Genomic DNA, 17,902 nt, shown 5'->3' on the forward strand with positions numbered 1-17,902 from the left:
CGATGTTGAACTTTTATGCTTGAAAATGTTTAATTATTTTAAGAATATGTAAAAATTTTTAAATTAATATCAGGCCTAGCAAACTCCAAAATAATTAATGAATTTTTTTTTATTTTTTGACTATTCTGAATTCTGAAAGCGTTGATGCCCTGGATGTCGTTGCCCGTGTGCTGCTCTTTCTTCTGTAACATGCGGATAGTTCAAGTTCACACTCTTATCGCCCATGCTCCATTTGAGTGACCTTACATTCCTGTGAAGTCGAACGTCAGTACAAAAACATTTCCATGCAGTGCTGCTAAGCTAAATGTCAGGGTCAATACAAGTGGAGCGCATCTTCAGTAGCTTGCTGAGACTTCTTCCCCATTTTCAATGAAAGTGCAAAAAAAAAAAATCAGTTTGGTCAATAAAAAAAATACCCAAGCTTGGTTTTGTTCAAAAGATAATGAAATATTGATGAAAAATTCCACTTCCAATTCAATTCAGCGGAATGAAAACATAATAGCAAGGCATAATATGTCAAGTTGGACTTTGGCTATGCATACATTTTTTATATTTTCTCCACAGGCAGAATAAAAAAACATGGTCTAATGTGTAGAACTGGCATTCGATTTATGGATGCTGTGGGGGACAAGAAGGGAGCAAAACCATGAAAAGCAAAACAAATGTTGTTTTTTTTTAATGTCACAAGCAAGACGGAACCATCTACGGGTGCTTTTCTATGGCTCACAGCAGCAGATTTGAACTATAATATACATATTTACAACATATAATATTCACCTTCCCTTCGCTGTTCTCTTCTGCAGAGCAAGACCTTCTGCGTCAGGAGCTCAACACTCGTTTCTTGGCCTCCCAGAGTGCCGACCGCGGCGCCTCGCTGGGCCCCCCGCCTTACCTGCGCACAGAGTTCCACCAGCATCAGCACCAGCATCAGCATCAGCACCAACACACCCACCAGCACACGCACCAGCACACCTTCACGCCATTCCCCCATGCCATTATGCCCACCCCAGCACCGTCCATGGTGCGTACCCCTGCCAGAAATGTGAGGATAAGTAGAATGCAATCGTGTTTGGGTTTGAAAGGGGGGGGGATTGGGGATGTGGAGGGGGTTTTTTTTCTTGTTATTCGGGGGTGTCCAAACATTTTCCACCGGGGGCCACGTACTTAATAATGACAGTTTGCAAACCGATGTAAATATGCAATTTGCTCTTTTTTCACATTACATTAATGCTATTTTTTTAATTTTATTTATTTATTTTTAATTTTTATTTTTTTTATTTTTATTTTATATTTAATAATATTAAATAATCTTGGGAAATTTTCTTTTCATAGGATTATAGACTTTATCCTCATATTCCAACTTTTTCCCTAACCTAATTGTCCAAAAATTAGAACTTTATATTGTTTGTTTGTCATAATATTGCGACTATTAAAAAAACATTTTTTTTGTGTAATATTTCACCTCTGTGCTACTAACATGACATTATTTTTCCTCACATAATAATATGATTTTATGTAAAATTGTGGATTTTTACTTGGGTTTGACATTTTTTTTTCTCAACTTTCTTGTAATTGTAATCTTTCTTGTAATTTTTTCCTCTCACAATTCCGACTTTATTCCCGTAATATTTTGACTTTATTCTTGTAACATTATAACTCTGCGCAACCTAACTTTCCAAAAATTATTTCCAATAATAATAAAAAATAATTTTTTTTCTTTTTTCTTTAACTTTAATTTTTCTTTAATTTTTCTTTATTTCAACTTTATGCTGCTAAAATAACCTCAGAATAATTTCTTATTCGGGTATAACTTTTTTAGTCAATATTTTGACTTTATTCTTGTCAAATGACTTTTCTGTTTTTACCGTTTTATTGTTACAATGTGCCACAGGCCAATAAAAAAAAACAGCTGTTGTCCACAAATGGCCCCCGGCCCATGATTTGGACACCCCCGTTGTAACTAATCTGCTTTGCACATGTGGAGGAGTGGGTGGGCATGGCACTGAAAGTGTTTTCCCACTGTGTCTGTGAGAGGGAAGATTTTGACTCAGTCTGACACGCATGTAAGTGGCACGTGGTGCAGACTTGTGGGTTTCTGTGCCTGTCCACACCACAATGATGCCTTTATTCACCCAGAAAGCCGTTCTTGTGTTGTTTCTGGTCTAGTCCCTCTCAGTTATTTTCTAAATATGGCAATAACTTGCTTAAAGCATGTCTGCAGCCAAGTGTTAGAACATAATACACATAATTCAATCTGATTGTAATGACATCATTTGCTCCCCGTCGGGGTATTTTCATTACTGGCATAAGCCTCGCATTACTGCTGGTGAGACCACAGGCAGTGTGCGGGCTAGACCTAAAGCTAGAAAGCACACATCCATGCACGCTCGTGCAGCTTGGCCCTGAGAGGCTTTCTTGGCTCCGGTGATACTTCAGAGGAAGCCAGACTTGGCCTCTGACAGCCAATGAGGTCATAAAAGACTCTTAATAGCTGCTGGGTTTAGTCTGGAGTGGGGAACTGTTCACCCCGGGTCTGTGCTTCACCAGTAAAAGTGGATCAAAGGGGAGCCTGTTTTACAAGGTCCTCACGTGATCATGAAAGAAGTGGTCAGTTCATCCTGTTTTAATACAGTTTCATTTTGACTTTCACTGATTTTCACTTTTGACGTTTTTCTACAATATTTCATTATTTTAAAAAATAATTTTATTTAAAAACAACAATAATAAATTAAACAAAAAATAAAACAATTTTAAAAATCCATTAAATAAGATTTTTTTAAATAATTGCAGGATGTCATTATATAATATATAATTATAATATAATATATTTATAATTTTATATAATTATAATTATATATAACAGTAGTCAAAGGTATACCTGAGACATATATTTATATATGTATATATATATGTGTGTATATATATATAATTATAATATAATATATTTATAATTATAATTAAATAATTATATATAATAATAAAAAAGTCAAAGGTATACCTGAGAAATATACAAGCATGTACCAATACATCAAGGCGCCGTACTCCTCTGGCTCCCTCTGGTGGACAGAGGCAGCATTGCAGTGTCATCCGCCTATTTTCTATGCTACTTGTCCTCCAATTATATGCTTTGCTCAAATGAAATGCATTATGGGAAAACTTGAAAAATTTTTTTTTTTTTTGTTTTAAAGTTGTTTTGGTACATGTTTGTATATTTATACTATATTATATTGATTTTGTTGTCTCTAACTGTTGTCGTTAAATGTGTTTCATTGCAGTTTGACAAATACCCAACTAAAGTCGACCCCTTCTACAGACACAGCGTGAGTTTTCCCGCTTTGCTTTGCCATTGTGTCTTTTGTAGTCCGTTTGACTGGGTATTGTAGTACTGTTCTCCATGCATTTATTTATTACATTTATTTGTAAATTTGTAGTTCTTGAGACACATGCTAACTCGCAAACTAGAGAGCTAGAGACCTTAAACGGTAGCCTCCAAGTTATTTTCTTTAAACTTAAATAGCCAAAAACTTACCACTTCCACACGGATAGGGAGGATAACTATTAACAGTTATTTAACCTTTAACATGAACATTAATCAAACGTAATAATTTTTTCTGGGTACATGATACCATACAGCATCCATATCAAACTTGCGCCGGCCGCACTAACATTAAACTTTCATATCAAGGCGGGGGCCTCAAACTAGTGTCCTGCGGGCCACATTTGGCCCGCGGGCCGCGTGTTTGAGACCCCTGTGTTGCATCATCCTCATGAGACGAGTTTTTATATCAAAACAAGCTGGAGTTAGTTTCACTGTGAGAATTATTTACTCTAATAGACAACTTCTTTCCATGTGTTCATCATCTTCAGCTCTTTCATTCGTACCCGCCGGCCATGTCCGGCCTCCCGCCTGTCATCCCCCCGACTGGACCCTTCAGCTCACTGCAGGGTGCATTCCAACCCAAGGTAGCTCACACAAATCCACATTCTCCCATGAGAGCTTTGTGGAAATAGAAGTTGTAAAGTTGTAAATCTTTCCCGTTGTAGACCTCTAATCCGCTAGATGTGTCCACTCGACCTGGCGCTGTCCCACATACTTTCCTACAGAAGGACCCAAGGGTAAGTAAGACACAATACAGGACTTGTATCAAATAGATCGGTACTGATGCGAGGATACAGGTGTATCTAATGTTAGATAAGCTTGGATAAGCTTTTGCATTTTTTTTTCACAGCAAAAACTTTATTTTTCCCTTCTCTGCTTCTCCTATGTAGCTAACGGACCCATTCCGACCCATTCTCAGGGTGAGTGATCGTTTTTTCATGCATTACACACTCTTCCATCACTCCACACATGGCCTTCACGAGGCCTTTGAGGATTTTGCTAATTGAGTACATAGTGTCTTTATTCGGAAAGTCATTTATTCAAGAGTACCTAGCGGGGAGATTAATTTAGCCTCTGAAACACTGCACATCCCCAAAACGGCATGCAGGTCATGAAGAGGTATTGTATTATTATTTATTATTTTAATTTTAAAATATTTAAATATTAAATATTTAATAATAATATTTAATAATAATAATTTAAAATATTTAATATCTAAATATTTAAATTATTTGTACAAATTACTGTTTACACTGTACATTGTTCATATTTGATGTCATCTATTTATTCTCCACATTATTAATTATTATTTATTATTATACAGGAGCCTGCAGGCGTGCAGGTCATGAATTGCATTATTATTTATTATTTAAATTTTAAAATATTTAAATATTAAATATGTAATAATAATTAATAATGGTAATATCTAATAATAATTTAAAATATGTAATATTTACATATTTAAACTATTAGTACAAATTACTGTTTACGCTGTACATTGTTCATATTTGATGTCATCTATTTATTCTCCACATTATTAATTATTATTTATTATTATACGGGAGACTGCAGGTCTGCAGGCATGCAGGTCATGAATTGCATTATTAGTTATTATTTAAATTTTAAAATATTTAAATATTAAATATGTAATAATAATTAATAATGGTAATATCTAATAATAATTTAAAATATGTAATATTTACATATTTAAACTATTAGTACAAATTACTGTTTACGCTGTACATTGTTCATATTTGATGTCATCTATTTATTCTCCACATTATTAATTATTATTTAATATTATATGGAAGCCTGCAGGCATGCAGGTCATGAAGAGGCATTGTATTATTGTATTATTATTTATTATTTAAATTTTAAAATATTTAAATATTAAATATTCAATAATAATAAATAATAATATTTAATAATCATAATTTAAAATATTTAAATTATTTGTACAAATTACTGTTTACGCTGTACATTGTTCATATTTGATGTCATCTATTTATTCTCCACATTATTAATTATTATTTATTATTATGCGGGAGCCTGCAGGTCATGAAGAGGCATTGTATTATTATTTAAATTTTAAAATATTTAAATATTAAATATTTTATAATAATTAATGATAATAATATTTAATAATAATTTAAAATATGTAATATTTACATATTTAAATTATTTGTACAAATTATCTATCCATCCATCCATTTTAAAGGGACCCATTTTGCTCATTTTTGGTCTTTGTATTGAGTTGTGGACTTCGATAGAGCAGCTACACACAATAACCACAGAAAGCTTTCTAAATCTTCCAGAATGTGCACCTATCCCAGCTATTTTTCCTTGGATTTCCAAAGACTGACGGATGATTGAGGGGGTTATGGTGAACTTATGTGTTATTGTTTCTGTTTTATGTTGCAGAAGCCAGGGAAGTGGTGCGCGATGCATGTCCACATCGCTTGGCAGATATACCACCACCAACAAAAGGTCAAGGTGAGGACTCTAGAAATCCGAATCCTATAAACCCAGCATTATTATCTTTGTAATATAAACTTAAGGGGGTTATACATGTGTTTCTCTCTCTTGGTTTTGATGTCTTCCAGCAGCAGATGCAGGTCGACCCTCACAAGTTAGACTTTGGCCTCAAGCCCGAGTTCCTGAGCCGACCTCCCGGCCCGAGTCTCTTTGGTGCCATCCATCACCCAAGCGACTTGGCACGGCCTGCCACGCTGTTCTCCGCTGCGGGTAAGAATGTGTTAGAGCTCTGGTTAGAAAAGCCGCTGTAAGAGTTTAATGACAGCTAATAATAGGAAAACCTTGGTAATAAACCAAATTGTAGCATGTTGTTTATAGGTCTGTGGGAAACATTACGCATGCTAAATCATTTAGCGAAAAGCTAATAGAAGTATCTCACCCTCCTTTTTTGAGTTTGAAAACTTTAGAATACAATGGTACTGTACAGTGGCTGCTTAAATCCCAGCCATTTTAGATCATTTTGACTGATCTTTCAATGGCTACCGAAACATAGAGCCTACCAAAAGAAAAGGGGCGCAAAAAAAAAAAAAAAGAACCTACCAAAAGAAAGATTGGACTTTTACAATTTTACAATTTTCAGATTTGGAACCGAACTATATGTGTCTGTGTGTGTTAAAATTTCCCTACAATGCATATCCTTCTGCACACTACACTCCTCTTTGCTCTGTCACTTCCTTCTTCCTGTCTTTTTCCTGTTTTTATTGCTTAAAAATGCTCTGAAGTGTTAATGCATTAGTGGAGAGTTGCATCATCACCTCCGTTTGCCTCTTGCACAAAAAAACGTGTAAACACGTTGTTGGGATTGGTTGCTCAGGATTATAATATATCATAATATCTTCACAAAAAAACATAATACCCGCACAACATGCATTTTCAACATCTGATAGAATGGTCCCGTTCAGAAAAATAGACATGTAAATAAATGCGTCAAATTTTATGTTGTTGTGCGGCGTTTTTCTGTCCTTGTTAGACCCAGTTTGGGCTGCTCTCTGAAGGGAGTAGTTTTAATGCTGATACTACATCACCTTGTATTGGGTCCTGAATGCTGATACTACATCACCTTCTATTGGGTCCCGAATGCTGATACTACATCACCTTTTATTGGGTCCCGAATGCTGATACTACATCACCTTTTATTGGGTCCTTGGGACCAGAATGCTGATACTACATCACCTTGTATTGGGTCCCGAATGCTGATACTACTTCACCTTGTATTGGGTCCAGAATGCTGATACTACATCACCTTCTATTGGGTCCCGAATGCTGATACTACTTCACCTTGTATTGGGTCCAGAATGCTGATACTACGTCACCTTGTATTGGGTCCAGAATACTGATACTACATCACCTTCTATTGTGTCCCGAATGCTGATACTACTTCACCTTGTATTGGGTCCAGAATGCTGATACTACATCACCTTCTATTGGGTCCCGAATGCTGATACTACTTCACCTTGTATTGGGTCCAGAATGCTGATACTACGTCAACTTGTATTGGGTCCAGAATGCTGATACTACATCACCTTCTATTGGGTCCCGAATGCTGATACTACATCACCGTTTATTGGGTCCTTGGGTCCAGAATGCTGATACTACATCACCTTGTATTGGGTCCAGAATGCTGATACTACATCACCTTCTATTGGGTCCCGAATGCTGACACTACATCACCTTTTATTGGGTCCTTGGGTCCAAAATGCTGATACTACATCACCTTGTATTGGGTCCCAAATACTGATACTACATCACCTTGTATTGGGTCCCAAATGCTGATACTACATCACCTTGTATTGGGTCCCAAATGCTGATACTACATCACCTTGTATTGGGTCCCAAATACTGATACTACATCACCTTGTATTGGGTCCCAAATGCTGATACTACATCACCTTGTATTGGGTCCCAAATGCTGATACTACATCACCTTGTATTGGGTCCCAAATGCTGATGCTACATCAGCTTGTATTGGGTCCAAAATGCTGATACTACGTCACCTTGTATTGGGTCCCAAATGCTGATACTACATCACCTTGTACTGGGTCCCGAATGCTGATACTACATCACCTTGTATTGGGTCCCAAATGCTGATACTACATCACCTTGTACTGGGTCCCGAATGCTGATACTACATCACCTTGTATTGGGTCCCGAATGCTGATACTACATCACCTTGAACGCGTATCACATGTGTATGCATGCATTAATTGTAAAAACAAAAGTCAGTAAAAGTTACTATCTTTGTCGTTCCAGGTCCAACGCACCCATCCGCTGGTCCCTTTGGCCATCCGCCCCACCACCCCGGAAACTTTCTCACACCAGGGTCTCACTTAGGTAAGGACACCTTCTGTCATGATGTGGAATATCAGCATCACAGCTAAACTGGCGTCTTTTATCTCCTTTCAGAACCCTTCAATAGGTCGCCTTCCTTTGGGGGACTGGGGTCCCTCAGTTCATCGGCGTTCGGAGGGCTTGGAAATCCATCACTAAGTGAGTTTCATGGATGCTCCTTGGTGCTCTTAACATCCTCAAAGTAACTTCACTTCACAGCTGGTTGAGATACGCATTTAACTTGTGTCCCGCTGTGCTTTTCCGTGTGTTGAATCCCTAACAGCGGTCAATTCCGTCTTTGGCCATAAAGATGGCCCCAACTCACAGCAGCACTTTGGCAGCAGTACCAACAGTAACCACCAGGAGCCCTGGAACCGCCTGCACCGTACCCCTCCCTCATTCCCTACACCCCCGCCTTGGCTGAAACCTGGGGACTCTGAGAGGAGCGCCTCAGTCAGCTCGCACGAGAGGGACAGAGATTCTGATAAACGGGACTCCGTGGGCAATAAAGATGACAAAGACAGGTTTGTTATGTTATTTATTTATATCATATTACAGTGCCTTGGTTAACATCCGCCCCGGTTAGCACGTTTTTTTGGTTAACACGCAAAATTTTTGCAAAAATTTTGCCTTGGCTTGCGTTTGCCTGCTTGTTTGTTTATGGCGCCATAATCATACACGTGGGCCGCTGGTTCCACTCTTAGAACAAGACAACATGTTTGTTTATATCAAAGTTGTAGGGAGATACACAACGTAACACACACCGACCACACAAAAGAAAAGGCTCAGAATTTTACAGTTTAAGAGCGTCGTTTTTGGGTGTCTGGAACGGATTAGTTGGATTTACATTTTTTTGTATGGTAAGATTTGCTTTGGTTAGAGTCCGTTTTGGTTGAAGTCGTACGTTCTGGAACGGATTAATGGTGTTAACCAAGGCACCACTGTATTTGTATTTGGACAATATTTGGACCACTGTATTTGGACAATATGAATGAGTACTTCGGTACGAGGTACATTATTTAAAAAAATAATAAAATAAATAAAAATGAAATAAAATATAGAAATAAAAAAATATATAATAATATATAAAATATTAAAAAATAAATAAAAAAAATACTTAAACTATATTATGGAAAGCAGGAAGTGAACAAATGTAACAGTTACTGATTGTAAAAGTACCAGATGGAGGGGTAGGATTTAATAAGCTTTGCTTCTTCCTACTCCTTTTGGACATGTGGAACTGTGAACTGATTATGTGATGCGTTCAATTGTAATCTGATGCATGTTCAAATGAAATTCAACCATTACCATTTAGCTATTTTATATATTGTGGAATGGTTGGAGTGAGACTCATTTTGTCATGTTTCCAGGGAATCGGTGGAAAAACGTCACCCCAGCCACCCGTCCCCAGTTCCGGTCAACCCCATTGGTCTTCTTGGACACAGCCGCCCTCCTGAGCACAACCGAAACCACCTGCCTCCTTCGTCTGGAGATCTTCAGAGAGACAAGGACAACAAGGCCAAAGACCGAGACAGGGAACACTCGGACTCTTGGAAGGATACCAGCACGGATGACCACAAGCTCAAAGACAACCAGCACAGCAATAAGGACACGCCCGCCGTCCACGACGGCAGGATCTCAGATGACACGGTGTCCAACAGGGGCGCAGCGTCGCCGTACATCAGACTGACCAGCCTGGAGCATCCGAATGGTGGTCTGAGCAGGGAGCTGATGGACAAAAAGGAAGTTCCATTTGAGCATCAGAAGAAGAACAGTGAAGTGAAAGTGAAAGAGGAGAGAAAAGAGGAACAAGATGGAGTGGCAGAGAAGACAAGCGAGCACACATTAGTTCCCTCGACGCCAAACCTCCACCCTCCCTCATCGATGCCCTTGCCTATGGGCATGGCAGGAGTCCATCCGATTAACAACATAAGCGGTCTTGAGAGAACTCGAGTGGTGGCACCCTTTTTGGGTATCAGCCCGATCCCCGGATCTGAAAGGTTCCCTTACCCCGCCTTCCATTGGGACCCAATGAGGGACCCCTACAGGGCGTTGGATATTCACAGGCGGGACCCTCTGGCTAGGGATCTTTTGCTAAGGAATGAACATCATCGGCTAACCGCGCCACGCCTCTACGAGGCCGAGCGCTCGTACAGGGACCGTGAGCCTCACGACTTTAATCGTGCGCACCCCCTCGCTTTGGAGCAGAGGCGGGAACATGAGCGTGCTCAGTTGGAGGAACGGGATCGCCTCCTCAGAGAGGACTATGAACATGGACGACTCCACCCCGCAATGCACCACCCAGCCCTTGACGGGCACCTACCCCACCACGCCCAGGGACTCATGGCCCCGGGACTCCCTGGCATGCACTACTCCAGAGTCAGCCCCTCGGCCGTCGCGGCGGCCGCCGCCCATCAGAACAGCATTCTAAACAAAACTCCTCCCACTGCTTCTTTGAGCGCCCCGCCTCCTCTTATCCCCACGCTCGGCGCCAGGCCTGGCTCGCCCAGACGAACTACTCCCCTGGGCGCCGATATCAGAGACAGACCTCCGCACAAGGACATCGAGGCTCGATGAGCTGACCCCCCCCCTCTTGAACTCCCACCCAGCACTTAGCAAGACTGTAACATAGCTGTGAATAACTTATGTGGGCCCACACAGTTCAGTTTTTGTACAAACCTGCAGACAGAGATCACAGAACAAACTTTTTTTCCAGTTTTTTGTGCGCGTGTGTGTGTCCGGTCTTTCTATTGTATAGCAAAGTGAAGTGACATTGAACAATTTTGGAATGTACAGATTCTTTAGCACTGACGGACAAAATGTATATAGATAACATGTGCAGTCGCTGTGCTCGCTCTGTATGGATCATGGTACGATATATATGCAAAAGAGTGATTTGAAAGCTTTACTTTGAACAAATTTACATAGAGAGCTATTTAGGCAGTGATTCAGAATATGTTTGTTTTTTTTTTATTCGATTAGCATTGTACCCCATGTTCTACTATGCAATAAGTCACAACACCGGCTCTTTCACCCAATCCTGTACAGAACATCCTCGTTTTGCTTTGCCATGGCGAAAAACCAGACCACTTGGTCTATGGCGCTACTGTACATAACGGAGAAAGTGCTCCCTATTTTGCAATCGACGCCTCACTCTCTCACAAGTAACTGCACCACACAGACTTATGCGGGTTTGAAGATAAACGGGCTAATCACGAGCTTGTTTGAAATGACTCAATATAACAGTATGCCCAACGGTGTCATCTTACAAAGAGCGCTGAATTCATCACACAGCAACTTAACACCCAAAAGGTAATAGCGTAATAAATAGTACGACCCACGGTGTCATCTTACAAAGAGCGCTGAATTCATCACACAGCAACTTAACACTCAAAAGGTAATAGAGTAATAATTAGTATGACCCACGGTGTCATCTTACAAAGAGCGCTAAATTCATCACACAGCAACTTAACACTCAAAAGGTAATAGAGTAATAAATAGTACGACCCACAATGTCATCTTACAAAGAGCGCTGAATTCATCACACAGCAACTTAACACTCAAAAGGTAATAGAGTAATAATTAGTATGACCCACGGTGTCATCTTACAAAGAGCGCTGAATTCATCACACAACAACTTAACACTCAAAAGTAATAATAGAGTAATAAATATACAAACATGTACCAATTTGAGTTTTGAAGACTGGGCACGTGGGGGGGAATTCTTTTTTGTTTGGGTATGAGTTTAGGTGTCATCTTACAAAGAGCGCTAAATTCATCACACAGCAACTTAACACTCAAAAGGTAATAGAGTAATAAATATACAAACATGTACCAATTTGAGTTTTGAAGGTTTTTTTGTTTGGGTATGAGTTTAGTGTTCTTGTAAGATAACACAGTGAACAACAACCGGGTCATTATTTTTTTCATAGCTCATGATTGGCTCCTGTCAAATAAAGAACTTCCTGGTCCTCACGGACTTGTGCGGGTTTGAAAATAAACGGGCTAATCGTGAGCTTGTTGGAAATGACAGGTAATTGACTCAACATAACAGTATGACCCACGGTGTCATCTTACAAAGAGCGCTAAACTCATCACACAGCGACTTAACACTCAAAAGGTAATAGAGTAATAAATATACAAACATGTACCAATTTGAGTTTTGAAGATTTTTTTGTTTGGGTATGAGTTTAGTGTTCTTGTAAGATAACAACCTGGTTATTATATTTTTCATAGCTCATGATTGGCTCCTGCCAAATAAAGAACTTCCTGGTCCTCACAGACTCGTGCGGGTTTGAAAATAAACGGGCTAATCGTGAGCTTGTTGGAAATGACAGGTAAATGACTCAATATAACAGTATGACCAATGGTGTCATCTTACAAAGAGCGCTAAACTCATCACACAGCAACTTAACACTCAAAAGGTAATAGAGTAATAAATATACAAACATGTACCAATTTGAGTTTTGAAGATTGGGCTTGGAGGCAATTCTTTTTGTGTTTGGGTATGAGTTTGGTGTTCTTGTAAGACAACAACCTGGTTATTTTTTCATATTGCATATTACAAATCTGGTTGTCTGTTTAGCAAATCTATGACAACACCCACATAGTTCGTGTGGTACAGTTACGTACAGTATATCTGGGGGTCCACTGTATACCAAGAATGGATAACAAGCTGTATTCTCTCCACAACTTTCAATTTAAACAAACCTTCAAATATGAATACAAGCTAATACGAGTACTAGAGACATTTGTATTGTTGTGAGGAGAATACATACTGTACAAGAATAGAAGGTGTGTAAAGTACATGTTTTGGAAGTAGGTTCTGTTGGTTAAGCAGTGTATTCAAAGTGCTGTTATGGGTTGTGGTACGGACAAAATTCATAGACAAAAAAAGCAAGTTTGGACAATATTTAGTTTGAAATAAGCAGAGCTGAAGGTTTAGTGGTGCGCTTTCAAACCATGTGTGTCGTGCCGTGTTACTTTCACTCGACATAAACCGGAGCCCTAGCGGTTAGGCAATGCATATTGCTAAAAGATTGTTCAATGACAAACTTTGTTTGTACTGTTAACATGTACAGGTTAAAAAAAAAAGAAAGTCTTTGTAGATCATGTACAAAAATGTCAAAAAATGAAGCGACTGAATCTTCAGCATGCCCCTCATTTAAACATGTAAATTATTATTGTAATGTAAATGGTGCCATGTTATTAAAAAATGTGTACGGATCTTGTTTTTGACTGCTTAGTCTTTCACATTTTACCAACACAAAGCATTTAGCATTTTGATTATTGTTGGCTACAAGTAAGTCGTGGGGGTGTCCAAAGAGTAGCCTGGTAACCAATTGTGGCCCGTGGCATTTTTTTTGTTGCCTCGCATATCATGTACAACAAGTTATGTAATAAAGTGAAGTAAATATGTTATAATCTCATAATGTTATGTAAACAAGTTATAACATTACATTAAACGGGTTATGTAATATGTTTACATAAAGTTATCATATTATGTTAAGTAAATAAGTAAAGATTATAATCAACGTAAACTTTTTGGGTCCTCATGGGGCCCCTGTTGAGTATGTGTGAGGTTTCTCGTGTTTTTTCTACCAGAAAAGTGCAATAGCAGCAAGTTGAAAATTCTGAAAAAAACGACATACTAACCCCTTACGTTTTTTGGCAAAAATCACAAAATTTTACACTGGCTTTTTATGCCCTTTTTGGGACCTCCTGGGGGCCCTGTTGAGTGTGTGTGAGGTTTCCTGTGTTTTTTCTACCAGAAAAGTGCAAAAAAAGCAAGTTGAAAAATCTGAAGAAAACGACATACTAACCCCTTACGTTTTTTGTCAAAATCACAAAATTTTACACTGGCTTTTTATGCCCTTTTTGGGTCCTCCTGGGGCCCCTGTTGAGTGTGTGTGAGGTTTCCCGTGTTTTTTTGAACAGAAAAGTGCAATAAAAGCAAGTTGAAAAATCTGAAAAAAACGACATACTAACCCCTTACGTTTTTTGTCAAAAATCACAAAATTTTACACTTGCATTTTATGCCCTTTTTGGGTCTTCCCGGGGCCCCTGTTGAGTGTGTGTGAGGTTTCCCGTGTTTTTTTGAACAGAAAAGTGCAATAAAAGTAAGTTGAAAAATCTGAAAAAAACGACATACTAACCCCTTACATTTTTTGTCAAAATCACAAAATTTTACACTGGCTTTTTATGCCCTTTTTGGGTCCTCCTGGGGCCCCTGTTGAGTGTGTGTGAGGTTTCCCGTGTTTTTTCTACCAGAAAAGTGCAATAAAAGCAAGTTGAAAAATCTGAAAAAAACGACATACTAACCCCTTACGTTTTTTGCCAAAAATCATAAAATTTTACACTCGCATTTTATGCCCTTTTTGGGTCCTCCTGGGGCCCCTGTTGAGTGTGTGTGAGGTTTCCCGTGTTTTTTCTACCAGAAAAGTGCAATAGCAGCAAGTTGAAAATCTGGAAAAAAACGACATACTAACCCCTTACGTTTTTTGCCAAAAATCACAAAATTTTACACTGGCTTTTTATACCCTTTTTGGGTCCTCCTGGGGCCCCTGTTGAGTGTGTGTGAGGTTTCCCGTGTTTTTTCTACCAGAAAAGTGCAATAAAAGCAAGTTGAAAAATCTGAAAAAAACGACATACTAACCCCTTACGTTTTTTGTCAAAATCACAAAATTTTACACTGGCTTTTTATGCCCTTTTTGGGTCCTCCTGGGGCCCCTGTTGAGTGTGTGTGAGGTTTCCTGTGTTTTTTCTACCAGAAAAGTGCAATAAAAGTACGTTGAAAAATCTGAAAAAAACGACATACTAACCCCTTACGTTTTTTGTCAAAATCACAAAATTTTACACTTGCATTTTATGCCCTTTTTGGGTCCTCCTGGGGCCCCTGTTGAGTGTGTGTGAGGTTTCCCGTGTTTTTTCTACCAGAAAAGTGCAATAGCAGCAAGTTGAAAAATCTGAAAAAAACGACATACTAACCCCTTACGTTTTTTGTTAAAAATCACAAAATTTTACACTGGCATTTTATGCCCTTTTTGGGTCCTCCTGGGGCCCCTGTTGAGTGTGTGTGAGGTTTCCCGTGTTTTTTCTACCAGAAAAGTGCAATAAAAGCAAGTTGAAAAATCTGAAAAAAACGACATACTAACCCCTTACGTTTTTTGTCAAAATCACAAAATTTTACACTGGCTTTTTATGCCCTTTTTGGGTCCTCCTGGGGCCCCTGTTGAGTGTGTGTGAGGTTTCCCGTGTTTTTTTGAACAGAAAAGTGCAATAAAAGCAAGTTGAAAAATCTGAAAAAAACGACATACTAACCCCTTACGTTTTTTGTCAAAAATCACAAAATTTTACACTGGCTTTTTATGCCCTTTTTGGGTCCTCCTGGGGCCCCTGTTGAGTGTGTGTGAGGTTTCCCGTGTTTTTTCTACCAGAAAAGTGCAATAAAAGTAAGTTGAAAAATCTGAAAAAAACGACATACTAACCCCTTACGTTTTTTGCCAAAAATCACAAAATTTTACACTGGCATTTTATGCCCTTTTTGGGTCCTCCTGGGGCCCCTGTTGAGTGTGTGTGAGGTTTCCCGTGTTTTTTTGAACAGAAAAGTGCAATAAAAGTAAGTTGAAAAATCTGAAAAAAACGACATACTAACCCCTTACGTTTTTTGCCAAAAATCACAAAATTTTACACTGGCATTTTATGCCCTTTTTGGGTCCTCCTGGGGCCCCTGTTGAGTGTGTGTGAGGTTTCCCGTGTTTTTTCTACCAGAAAAGTGCAATAGCAGCAAGTTGAAAAATCTGAAAAAAACGACATACTAACCCCTTACGTTTTTTGTCAAAATCACAAAATTTTACACTGGCTTTTTATGCCCTTTTTGGGTCCTCCTGGGGCCCCTGTTGAGTGTGTGTGAGGTTTCCCGTGTTTTTTTGAACAGAAAAGTGCAATAAAAGCAAGTTGAAAAATCTGAAAAAAACGACATACTAACCCCTTACGTTTTTTGTCAAAATCACAAAATTTTAAACTGGCATTTTATGCCCTTTTTGGGTCCTCCTGGGGCCCCTGTTGAGTGTGTGTGAGGTTTCCCGTGTTTTTTCTACCAGAAAAGTGCAATAAAAGCAAGTTGAAAAATCTGAAAAAAACGACATACTAACCCCTTACGTTTTTTGTCAAAATCACAAAATTTTACACTGGCTTTTTATGCCCTTTTTGGGTCCTCCTGGGGCCCCTGTTGAGTGTGTGTGAGGTTTCCCGTGTTTTTTTGAACAGAAAAGTGCAATAGCAGCAAGTTGAAAATCTGAAAAAAAACGACATACTAACCCCTTACGTTTTTTGTCAAAAATCACAAAATTTTACACTGGCTTTTTATGCCCTTTTTGGGTCCTCCTGGGGCCCCTGTTGAGTGTGTGTGAGGTTTCCCGTGTTTTTTCTACCAGAAAAGTGCAATAGCAGCAAGTTGAAAAATCTGAAAAAAACGACATACTAACCCCTTACATTTTTTGTTAAAAATCACAAAATTTTACACTGGCATTTTATGCCCTTTTTGGGTCCTCCTGGGGCCCCTGTTGAGTGTGTGTGAGGTTTCCCGTGTTTTTTTGAACAGAAAAGTGCAATAAAAGCAAGTTGAAAAATCTGAAAAAAACGACATACTAACCCCTTACGTTTTTTGTCAAAATCACAAAATTTTACACTGGCTTTTTATGCCCTTTTTGGGTCCTCCTGGGGCCCCTGTTGAGTGTGTGTGAGGTTTCCCGTGTTTTTTTTAACACAAAAGTGCAATAAAAGCAAGTTGAAAAATCTGAAAAAAACGACATACTAACCCCTTACGTTTTTCGTCAAAATCACAAAATTTTAAACTGGCATTTTATGCCCTTTTTGGGTCCTCCTGGGGCCCCTGTTGAGTGTGTGTGAGGTTTCCCGTGTTTTTTCTACCAGAAAAGTGCAATAAAAGCAAGTTGAAAAATCTGAAAAAAACGACATACTAACCCCTTACGTTTTTTGCCAAAAATCATAAAATTTTACACTCGCATTTTATGCCCTTTTTGGGTCCTCCTGGGGCCTCTGTTGAGTGTGTGTGAGGTTTCCCGTGTTTTTTCTAACAGAAAAGTGCAATAAAAGCAAGTTGAAAAATCTGAAAAAAACGACATACTAACCCCTTACGTTTTTTGTCAAAAATCACAAAATTTTACACTGGCTTTTTATGCCCTTTTTGGGTCCTCCTGGGGCCCCTGTTGAGTGTGTGTGAGGTTTCCCGTGTTTTTTTGAACAGAAAAGTGCAATAGCAGCAAGTTGAAAATCTGAAAAAAACGACATACTAACCCCTTACCTTTTTGGCAAAAATCACAAAATTTTACACTGGCTTTTTATGCCCTTTTTGGGTCCTCCTGGGGCCCCTGTTGAGTGTGTGTGAGGTTTCCCGTGTTTTTTCTACCAGAAAAGTGCAATAGCAGCATGTTGAAAAATCTGAAAAAAACGACATACTAACCCCTTACGTTTTTTGTCAAAATCACAAAATTTTACACTGGCTTTTTATGCCCTTTTTGGGTCCTCCTGGGGCCCCTGTTGAGTGTGTGTGAGGTTTCCCGTGTTTTTTTGAACAGAAAAGTGCAATAAAAGCAAGTTGAAAAATCTGAAAAAAACGACATACTAACCCCTTACGTT

General features: G+C 38.9%; 1 protein-coding gene across 10 annotated transcripts in view; it reads left to right on the top strand.

Annotated features, from left to right (window-relative positions):
* Positions 1-12,786, top strand: part of auts2a (activator of transcription and developmental regulator AUTS2 a) — a 284,655-nt gene extending 271,869 nt beyond the window's left edge. For 3 of the 10 annotated variants that reach the window (XM_078787519.1, XM_078787517.1, XM_058086258.2), the window contains 11 exons: positions 804-1,042; positions 3,276-3,320; positions 3,868-3,963; positions 4,045-4,116; positions 4,270-4,299; positions 5,801-5,872; positions 5,983-6,124; positions 8,165-8,245; positions 8,318-8,401; positions 8,514-8,766; positions 9,613-12,786. In XM_078787519.1, the coding sequence (XP_078643645.1) occupies positions 804-1,042; positions 3,276-3,320; positions 3,868-3,963; positions 4,045-4,116; positions 4,270-4,299; positions 5,801-5,872; positions 5,983-6,124; positions 8,165-8,245; positions 8,318-8,401; positions 8,514-8,766; positions 9,613-10,819 (2,321 nt within the window). In that variant the 3' untranslated portion in view covers positions 10,820-12,786. The remainder of the gene's footprint in view (positions 1-803; positions 1,043-3,275; positions 3,321-3,867; positions 3,964-4,044; positions 4,117-4,269; positions 4,300-5,800; positions 5,873-5,982; positions 6,125-8,164; positions 8,246-8,317; positions 8,402-8,513; positions 8,767-9,612) is intronic. The other 7 variants (XM_078787521.1, XM_078787523.1, XM_078787522.1 and 4 more) reach the window with 5 other exon arrangements.
* The last annotated feature ends 5,116 nt before the right edge of the window (positions 12,787-17,902 follow it).

This window comes from Doryrhamphus excisus, linkage group LG21, assembly GCF_037039965.1.
Source record: "Doryrhamphus excisus strain RoL-2023G ecotype Guam linkage group LG21, RoL_Dexc_Guam_v1.1, whole genome shotgun sequence".
Taxonomy (NCBI): domain Eukaryota; kingdom Metazoa; phylum Chordata; class Actinopteri; order Syngnathiformes; family Syngnathidae; genus Doryrhamphus; species Doryrhamphus excisus.